Source organism: Chaetura pelagica, unplaced genomic scaffold, assembly GCF_000747805.2.
Source record: "Chaetura pelagica isolate M959 unplaced genomic scaffold, ChaPel_1.0 scaffold512, whole genome shotgun sequence".
Classification (NCBI taxonomy): domain Eukaryota; kingdom Metazoa; phylum Chordata; class Aves; order Apodiformes; family Apodidae; genus Chaetura; species Chaetura pelagica.
The window spans coordinates 606,432-616,958 of record NW_009952482.1 but is presented as its reverse complement, the minus strand read 5'-3'; the positions used below and the strand labels follow the sequence as shown (position 1 = coordinate 616,958).

Genomic DNA, 10,527 nt, shown 5'->3' with positions numbered 1-10,527 from the left:
ATAAATTTGTCGATATACCTCTGCCTTTCTCTTTTCTCCTTCTTCCATTCCATGTGTGGTCTCTCCAGGCCATGTGAACTAAGTATGGATCTAGCCACTGTCTTGTACCATATCCATAATGAAACAGCAACTGATGAACAGCTTTGGTCATCACGGTTGGCGTTCACAGTACTTCAGATATTATGATGTTCACATGACATTCAAGACCAACTTGCCACTGATCGCACATGTAAGCCCCGTGCAGCAGTCACCTCACCTAACTGAAAGCCTCCACAGTGCAGGTGGAAGAGGAGAAAATTCTTCTCCCTTCAACTTTAGAAAGGCCAGGTGACCTTGTGCCTCTCCCCTAATCAACTAGGCTGAAAAGGAGTATCTGCTATGGCTAGAAATGGTTTGGGGAGGGCAGAGGAAGTTGCTGTGGAAGTAACTGAGGAGCAGAGGTTTCCATTTCAAGCATTATCTTATGAAGAGAGTCATACTACAGCTCATGTTATCATATTTGGAGATACAGATTGCTTTGGCTCACAAATAGAACCATCAGAAAGAGGTATTATTTAAATAAATATAAATCATTAAAATATAACCATAAAATGTTCATTTTTTCAACCAGGCCCTCCTCTTTCTCCTACCTCTGTTCTTAATCAATAAAAAAGCTGTGGCAAACTGGGAGGAAAACACCCCTGTAATCTGTAATATTTATTGTACAAAGCTTGGTTTTCATGTTTGTGTTCTTGTCTGCCTATGACTTAATTGAACAGGGGCTATTCAAAGAAAGGACCAGGCATAAGAAATAGGCGAGGAAATGCAGGAAGCAGCTGAAATAAGTAGGTTTAAAGCTGTTAAACATGTCAGCTTCCCATCCACCAGAGCTGCCACCAACACTCATTGCCAGAAAAGAAAAAGGGTTTTGAGAGAGAGAGGAGAAGCAGCCCAGAGTGCACTGCAGAAGGAGTGGCCAGCAAGGTGAGAGCATGTTGCTCCTCCTGAAAGAGAGACCATCACAGCAAGCAGAGATCCCACCTGTGCCACACACCATTTTTTAGGCTGCCATTATCAAAGGCTTCAGCTGCAATACTGTTACGTGCTTGAGGAGGCTGTGCTGTGAACCAGAGCAGGAAACAGAGCCAAGTGTTTATGTTTCTGAGCAGTGTTTCTTCCCTTTTTTCAAGATGTCTCTAATGTCACACCTATTTTCAGCTCAAGTTGTTAGTGGTGCCTCAGAAGCCACTGTGGAAGAGGGACCTGCCTGGAGAACAAGGAGATGAAGGAGGGCTTGAGGCTGCCCTGGAGCACCACAGCACAGCTGAAGAGATCGTGGGGTGGATGTTTTCCTTGCATGACTTGGTCTCACATGTTTTGCACAGCAAGTCACTATGTTTTGTCCTGGAGAAAATCTGCGTAGGTGGAGGGAAGTTAATCACTTTAACATGTCCAGCCCTGGCTAGACCTGCTAACACCATTCCAGTTGGTACACAGGGGGCTGAAACACAGGACCTGGGTGGAAACTCAGGAAGCCAATGGCTTCCTAAAGCTGATGGCACAACACTGCAGAGGAGCCCTGAGTCCTCAGAGAGAAAAGAGCTCAGCCAAAAGCCAAGGAGGCAAGTGAAAGTTAAAGGGAAGAAGTTCCTTGAGAATATTAGTAAATTCTTCTTAACTTCTATTATGCCCTAGTTCAGCTGTCTTTTTTTCCATTCTTTCCACCTCTTCTACTCTCTCATTTTTCTTTTTACCTTCCTGTGTCTCTTCCCATTTACTCTTTATTTTACTTTATTTTCTCCATCTTCCTTGTGCAAAGGCTTCCTTCTCTCATTCCCACCTACTGTCCTGCTGCCCTTCCTCACTCCCATGCAGCAGCTCCATGCACAAGGACTCCCTTTATCTTGTAATTGCTCCTGATCCACAGCCTGCAGGACTTCGTGAATTTGTTTCTCACATACTTTCCTATGTTAGCCCATATACGTTCTTCAAAATCTCTTCAGTTTTGGGAGCTTTTTGGCAATGCAGCAGTGGGAGAGCTCCCATTCCACACTCAAAGCCCCACCAGAGCTTTCTTTCCCCAGCAACTAGGGCTGTTGCCCCACTCAGACAGCAGTAGACTCAGCAGCTGTAAGCCTGAGATGAAAAGATGATCAATCTTACCTTTGCCCAACTCCTAAAATCAAAGCATGAGCTTTGCTTTGGGTATTTTCTGAGATGAATGTGTCAGCAAATGCTTTTCTTATTTTTCATGAATACTTTTAATATAGAAACTGTAATTTTCCATTAAAATCACATTTACTCCAACAGTGATCTGAACAGCAGCAACTTTAATTGCAGTAGTCTGTGTACTAGAGTAGTCTGAGCAAGTGTTTCATCCACACTTGACTCAACCACAGGAGATGCTGGAGGCCTCCAGTGAACTGAAATCTGGAAGTGGTGATTCTGTTCTAAACCAGGGACTTCCAGCAGGTAGTGCATCTTTTCTTGCTGTACAGCAATCAGTGTCAAGCAAAGTGCATGTCAGCTAAACATCTGTGCTGGCAACAGTTTTTGTTCAATCTTGTCATAGCAAAAACAAGTGACTAATTGTTCATCTAGTTTTGGGGTACAATATCACAATTACATTTACCCTCCATGCTTTGACAGTTTCTTCAAATGAAGTTTAGGATTTTTTTTCTCACTGTGGATCATAACAACATTTACAGGAAAGGGTAGAGCTAAACAGTTTCTTGGAGAAGCTTGTTGTAAGCCAGGGTATTGCTTGTAGCTATTGCATTTTTCAGGCACTGCCAGAAGTAGGGCTGAGACCGAGGGTTAGTTGGCCATTCCAGAACAGAACTTCTGCACAGCCTCTTTCTCAGACGAACATACCGGGACTTCTGCAAAACCTTCTCAAGAAATACCAAGATAATTACATCAATTTTTTCATCTAGAAGCCGCTGGTGGGCCATATAAAATGTTGTCTTGAAGCTACCACTCTTAATATACTTGTTGGTCAGTACAAATATGGTCTTTTTGCTCAGCTGAATGCTCTGGGAAAGGTTGTTAAAGACTGGCTGTCCTGGGAGCCAGTCCCTTTGCTCCAGGCATAAATTGAACTGTCTGGCTTTTTGACCTTCCAGCCTTTCAAGCAGTTCTTCCAGCACCCACTCATTCACAGCTGGATCTTCATTGTCATAGGCAATAAAAGCATCGTAGCAAGCATCTGGTAAAGATAAACGCTGGTAGCCTTTCAACTTGGCAGTGCAGTAATGGTAACTGTACCACACATCCCAGAAATAGCGGTGGCTCATCACTGTGAACAACATTAAGCTTAGGACAGTTGAAGCTGACAGAGCATACAGGATCAAATAGGAGGTGTCCAGTTCGCAGGTATATAGGTCCAAGAAAACCAAACTCTTTCCTTTATGTGCCCCTGGACCAGCACATGTGACGTCTGTGGCCAGAAGAGGAATAGTCACTTGAGTCTGATTGATCCACCAAACAAACCACACGGCATCACAGTTGCACTTGAAAGGATTGCCATGCAAAAGTAGCATCTTTAGGTTGTTAATGACATTTTCAGGGAAGCTAGATTTCCTAATTATCTGGAGCTCATTTGAGCTGAGGTCCAAGTATTTCAATTTAAAAGCACCTCTGAGAAAATGTTTTGTTAGCTTTTGAATCCGATTGTTTCGTAGCATCAGTTCTTGAAGTGTTGAAGAGCAATTGGACAGTTCTCGGGGAACAGTAGCCAGAAGGTTATTGCTGAGGTCCAGAGTTTCTAGTTTCTTCAGATAGTGGAGCTTTCCCCAGTTGAAACTCTTCATTCGGTTATTTGTTAAGTTGAGGATCTTCAGTTCAGGAGGCATAGCTTGAAAAACACCAGGAGGTAAAAAACTGAGTGAGTTGAAGGAAATATCCAGTTGTTCCAGGCTGGTCAGATTCTTGAAGAATGCGAAGTATCTAGAGTTCCCATCCATCCATAAAACATTTAAATAATTTCCTCTGAATTCTAAAATTCGAAGAGATTTGCTTTCCATTCCTGTGCTAATAGAGGTAGAAATCTCATTTTCATTCATCATCAGCTTCTTCAGATAAGCCAAGTTTTTCACAAAACCAAGCACTTGAGTAACACCTTCTGCCAGAAAATAATGTTTGTTATTGCTTAAGTCTAGAACTTCTAAAAGTTTTAGCTCTTGGAAAGCAGTTGAGTATAGCAAGTCAATCCTATTGTTAGAAAAATCCAGATATTTCAACCCAGGCAAGTAGTTGAATTCACTTCCATTTAAAGTTTGACTTATTGCATTACCTGACAAGTTGAGGCATTTGAGAAAACCAAGACCATGGAAGTCTGAGGGGTTGATAAAAAATATGTTATTTCTGCTTAAATCCAATGTTTCTCCATATTTCAGGCAGTCTTCCTTAACTGAAGATTCGTAGGAAGCAGCCTCTTTGTCTTTGGACCTGCAACTTCGTGCATACTCGTCATACTTGAAATAATGCATCTCTTGTAATATGTGTCTGTTGAATTGCTCTTCTGAAATACTTGGATTAGAGTAAAATCCATAAAAGTTGCTTTCACCTGAAGAAGGGGAAATTTTATTCACTGAGAGGTCTATGAGTTTAAGAGCTGGAAATTCCTTGAACACTCTCAGGTCAGCAATTTTAATAAAATTAGTCCCAAGATCCAACACTGTTAGATTCCTAAGACTGCGCAATGGATCTAGATTTTCTTCTTTCAGTTCTTTAAAGACATAACCCCTGAGCCTCAGGGTTTCCAGGCTAGAAAGGGAAGAAAATGTCTTAGACAAATTCAAGGATGGAGAATACGTTTTCAGTTCAAAATTAAAGGACAGATCAAGCACTACGAGGTTGGGGATAAATTTCAAAAACTGAGCATCTCCTATCTCCTTTATGAGGAAATTCTGGGAGAGGTCAAGCTCTTCGAGATTCCTGGTATTTTGAAACCAGCTGCTGGGTATGCTCTGAAGAGAATTACTGTGAAGTCGCAAAATTCTTAAATTTTTCAAGGAATAAAAAGCCTTTGAATGTATCTCAATTGTGTTCTTGGGACAGGGAATACAAGGATATGGGGCATTATAGCAACGTGGGCAATTACCACTTAGATCAAGAATTTCTAGGTTATGAAGGGCACTGAAATCATATTCTTGAATTGCTTGAATCATGTTGTTGTAAATGTACAATTCCTTCAAAGTAGATGACAAATTGGGTGGAATATAAGTTAAGTTGTTAGACTTCAGGGATAGTACTGTCAATTTTTTCAGCTCCAGAAAGGCTGTTTTTTCAATTTCAAATGAAACATTGCATGGGTTACGGTAGTAACAATTCTGTCCCAGATACAATGCTTCTAAGTTTCCTAGCTCTGAAAAATTGACTTTTCGGATAGAAGAGATACTATTTGCTTCCAGGCTCAGCAGACTTAAAGTAGCAGGAAGACCCTGGGGTATTTCTAACAGCTGGTTTCCGTCCAAATACAATGACTTCAGTCTTGTCAGGGCAGCAAAAGTGCCATTCTCAATCCTGGGTCTCATGACGCACACACGATCTTTGGGGCCCATTTTGACAGGTATACAGTTGCATCGGAAGTCAATCTCCATGAGGTTTTCAAGATGAGCAAAGGATGTTGGATTGATATAGGGGATATGGTTAATACTCAGGGTAAGGTTGGTAGCATTTTCAGGGATCCCTCTAGGGACTTCAATGAGACGCCGATTGGTGCAGTCCACTGCCACGGAATCTTCAGTAGCTTTCACATCACAGGGTAAACTTTTGAGATACCAAGTTCCTGACAGCAGCAGTGGAAACAGGAAGAGCAAGACAAATGATAATGTATTTAACATCTTTGCATGTCGTACCTAAAAATGAGAAAATAGGAAGCTAATAATTTAATGCAATGAAAATATCTCATAGGCTATTATATAAACTACATATTTGGTTAGAGCAAATACACAGCCAAACTGGAGTCCTATCCCTCATGCTGGCTAGAAGCCAATGTGCAGGTAGGATTATAATTTTGGGGGAAAGAATATGTTGGTATTTTCTCAAATGCTTTCTTTACTTTCTTAACTCTAAGTCACTTAAAAGCTAGCAAAAATTTTCAAAAGCACACTGACTAGCAGGTGAGTGCTTATTTTGAATTTCACATTATCAGAAGGATTATTAGAATCTTAAAACATAATTGTATACTGTCCCAGATGTGACCCCTCCGTGCCTCTGGCCCATCCTCAGCCTGTCCCCCATATGGGCACAGAATGGGAAGCAGAGAAGGCCTTAAGGCTGCTAAGGTTCCCCCATGGCCATAACACTGGTGTGTTATTGACACCTTGAAGATTCCTGTCAGCTTTCCTGTCTTCCTTTGCCGTTCATGACTACCTCCCAAGAGACTCTGGCAACCAGGCTCTAAACAGGCCAAAGTCTGCCCTCTGGAAGTAGCATAGTAGTTCTGCTGACCACCCTCCTTATGTCTCTGAGAATCAAAAGCTCTAACATTTCATGATCACTATGCCCAAGAAGACCTTTAACCGTCACATCACCCACAAGTCCTTCCCTGTTCACAAGCAGCAGGTCCAGTGTGGCACCTTCCCAAGTTGCCTCACTAACCAGCTGTGTCAGGAAGTTTTCTTTCACACACTCCAGCAACCTCCTAGACTGTTTCCTCTCTACTGCATTGTATTTCTGTTGGACATTTAGTAAATTGAATTCCTCATGAGAGCAAGGGCAAGAGATTAAGAGATTTTTCCCAGCTGCTTTTTTCATCTGTGTTTTCACCCTGTTTGGGTGATCTATAACAGACTCCCACCATGATAGCTGCCTTTTTGGTCTCTTCCTTTATTCTTGCCTTTAAATATTCGACCCTTTTGTCACCATCATCAAGCTCTAGACCATCATAACACTCTAACATAGAGGGCCACCCCACCACCTCTCCTTCCTTTTCTATTCCTTATGAAGAGTTTAAATTCATGCACTGCACTCCAGTTGTTTGTCATCCCACCATGCTTCTGCAATTGCCATTATACTTTAGTTTTCCAGGGGCACAATGGCTTCTAACACCTCCTCTTTGTTGCATGTACTGTGTGCATTGGTGTAAATGCACTTCAGTTGGGCTATTGATCCTTCTGCCTCTTCCTGGGGTGAAGCCCTAATTCCTGTGTGACTGTTCTCAGGTCCTTCTGTGGTTTCTAATGAATTGGCAAACCTGGCATCTTTGCTGCCACTTGGGTCTCCATCTGCTAGCCTCTCTGAGATGGCTAAGAAGCATTTTGTTGCTGCTCTGACTGTCTTGGTTTTTACTCTGTTGCATTCATGGCAATTAACTGTGGAAACTCACCCGGATGGAGGTCACTGGGTAAGAGAGTTCACCAGTGTCTTCAGTACGGTCTAACCAATCAGCTTGAGAGGATTATTAACGTCTCTCATTTCCTGATGTAGAAAAGCACTTGAATGAAAATTACAACTAAGAATAATCAGAGTAAGTGGGGAGCCAATTATGAGAAGATAAAATACATTCATTTCCTCCTACTATCCTAGCTTTTTTTTTAGAAGTCTAATATGGGCAGGAACATGAGAGGGAGAAGGAAAGGCTCTGCCATTAAGTACACAGAAAACTGAAGATCTTTCTTTGAATGAAAAGGGACATTGCTAAAGAAAAATCTGGATATGTTCTTGAAAATATTTTGCCTTCCTCCTTTTCCAAGGGTTTTATTACGTTATGCATGTAAAGACTTAATTGGAGTAATAAAAAACCAAAGAGTGCCCTGGTGCCCCAGCTCCTGCCTACCTCCATCTCTTGCTTTACTAGACCAACACATCCTATGGGCCAGGGCCATTAACCAACGCAGGTGTCCATGAAGCACAGCAAAGGGGTGGCAGGGAAATTGCAGAGACTCCTATACTGCAGGACATGTCACTCCATCCTATGGATACCATTTACCTTTATCCACCAACGCACACCACAGCAGACTGTGAAGTGCTGACCCTCTACCAGCCATAGATGTGGTAGCTGCAGCCACCGAGGGAAATACTAACAACCACCATGGGTCGAACTCCAGCAGCTTGCCTTCCTTTAAAAGAAGGAAGAAAAACCTCTGATGCTAAATGGAGGTCAAACCACAGATTTTCTGCTCTTGAGGAAAAGTTAATTAGAATAAACTTTTAAAGATTTTCTATACTGAATTAAAACCCACTGTCCAAGCACTAGAGTAGAACCTGGGCAAGGTGAGATTGCACTCTAGACTGCCACAGACCTTCTACATGAACTCATACTTAGCCACTGCACTCAGGCACCCAATTTTAGGCACTTACACAAGTTCCTCAATCCATTTCCGTCAACCTGGCTACACTGACATTCACAAGAGAGCGGGAGAGAGGAGACAGAGGCCCTTCTGCGGGTGCTGCTCAGCTCTAAACAAGGAGGCAGCTCTGCGTGACTACACACTGAACAGAGACTAACACTACAGGCTTGGGTGCCTAACATTCAGTGCAATGAATCTGGGTCTTAAAAGTCTTCACAAATATGCTTGCAGGTTCCTTAGGAAGTCAGAAAATGCATTATGAGATATTCACAATGCTCAGATTTTGAATTCTCACATACTACAGTATTTTTAGGAACCTAATTGTTGTTCCAGAGCCAGCCTACCCCCCACCATTTTTGTGCTTAATTTCTTTGCATATCCTTCAGTTTCCTGATATCTTTTTAATGCATTAGCTATTTTAGCTGTATTCCGTTACATTCTAATGCTGGTCTAACTATTTGCATGTGTAACCACTTGTGTCTGTTACAGTAACAGAATATAAAATATTGTTTTAATTAGAAAAAACAAGCAACACTGATTTGTGTGATGTCTTTGCAATGAGAAGCTAGTTTAAAAGTACAACTAGAGGTATGCATATTAACAGACCTTTTCTCTGTGATCTCCACCTAGTTTTATAACAAGTTCAAAAAATACTGATCTGCTGATATTAACTAGCACATGCACAAGCCCATAATGATTTAGGGTATTCTTCAAATATTAATCAACAATGGAGCTAGGGGTTTCTGAAGGATTTTTTTCTGTAGTTGCTTCATATTTATTTTAAAAGTGAAGGGGGGAAGGCTAGAGGACAAAAGAACACTTTGGCAGTTGTAGCAAATAGAAAATACATTATTATACTCATTCTGTAGCACAGTAGTACAATTAAATGCTAGCCAGTTAGTATTAGCACGAATAAATGCTTTCCTTCCCTGTCATTATGTATCACAGCTTCTCAACAATTCCTAAATTGGAATATTTAGAAAGGAGAAAAGGAGAGTATGTCCTTGAAAGTCTTCCACTACAGTCCCAGTCAAAGGGGTCTAAGAGCAAATTTAAAATGTAAGTTTAACCTACCATTTTCTGTGTGCTTCCAGGTCTAGCAAATTTGTTGCTGGAGAAGACTGTAAATCAGAGCAGAAAAAGACAGCATAAAAGAGATCCTCACTTAGATCAGCTCAGGTGCAGAGGAGAGTATAACGTGACATAAGTACTCCAAGACAACAGCAGTAATCACTACTCTATTGCTGTGCTACAGCTGGACTGAGACTTGAGAAATAGTTAAATGTGAAACAACTGCTACAATCTACTTCCTCAAAAATTTGTGTTTAAAATGAGAACAACAGTACCTCATTTACTGCTCCACCCCTTCCTCAAAAATTTGTGTTTAAAATGAGAACAGTACCTCATTTACTGCTCCACCCTCCAAAAAAGCCCCCACAACAGAGTACTCCTTTTTTTGCCCTTTAAAAAAATCTCAATCGTACATCCATGCACTGTTGTGGTAAAGGGTTTTTGTTGTTGTTGGTTTTGTTTTGTTTTGTTTTCCTTTTTGTGTCATATGCTGCAATTTGTTCTCTTCTTTGATACTTTTGAACACAGTTTTCATTTCAAACTGTATTTTACAATACCTAGCTGCAGTATCATACCATAAAGAACTATAATAAGACACACTCCAAGTAGATGAAGATTGAAGCTGTGGTGAATCCCAAAGGAGGGCAGTTGGAAAAATATTTGGCAAATGAGCATAAGACCAATCAGCTGGGAGATAAATGCATTACATAAGGGTAACATTCACTTCAGACAACTAAGATTTGCAGAAGCTCAAGTTCCTTCTTCTCCCCCCAGCCTCTTTTAAGTGTAAGCTGCACAGAGAAATTGTTAATTGACTTTAACAATATTTTAGATTTGGATGTTTAATTGTTGTTGCCATTATTATTTCATTTCTGCTTCAAATACCTTCAAAAAGTGGGACAAATCTCATAAGCTGAATACTTTTTGGAAGAAATGTCTATTAATTGAATGGGACTTTAGGGAAGGGAACCAAAACAAACCAGGAAAAAAGGATAGTGGTAAGGATACAGGAAACTGCATGCAAAAAGATGAAAACTGCATGGGAGAGTCCAAAAGGGACAAAGTTAAAGATGGGTAGACTTAGGCTGGTGACAATCCAGCATTTCATGGATCATGATGTCTATTTGAGAGCTTCTTACTTACAAGTTTCTATGCTTAGCAGGGCAGACTAGATCAATGG

General features: G+C 41.1%; 1 protein-coding gene across 1 annotated transcript; it reads right to left on the bottom strand.

Annotated features, from left to right (window-relative positions):
- Positions 1 to 2,585: 2,585 nt before the first annotated feature.
- On the bottom strand, positions 2,586 to 6,886 carry LOC104398668 (toll-like receptor 7). The gene is made up of 2 exons (XM_010008803.1): positions 6,785 to 6,886; positions 2,586 to 5,840 (listed from the first exon to the last, which is right to left on the bottom strand). Exons 1-2 carry the CDS (start codon positions 6,884 to 6,886, stop codon positions 2,700 to 2,702), a joined length of 3,243 nt encoding a protein of 1,080 aa, XP_010007105.1. The 3' UTR covers positions 2,586 to 2,699.
- Positions 6,887 to 10,527: the final 3,641 nt, after the last annotated feature.

Coding starts and splice junctions, on each gene's coding strand:
- LOC104398668 (XM_010008803.1), bottom strand. CDS start 6,886: ATGTTAGAGTGTTATGATGGTCTAGAGCTTGATGATGGTGACAAAAGG. Junction 5,841..6,784: donor CCAAAAAGGCAGCTATCATG/GTGGGAGTCTGT, acceptor TCTCATTTTTAG/GTACGACATGCAAAGATGTT.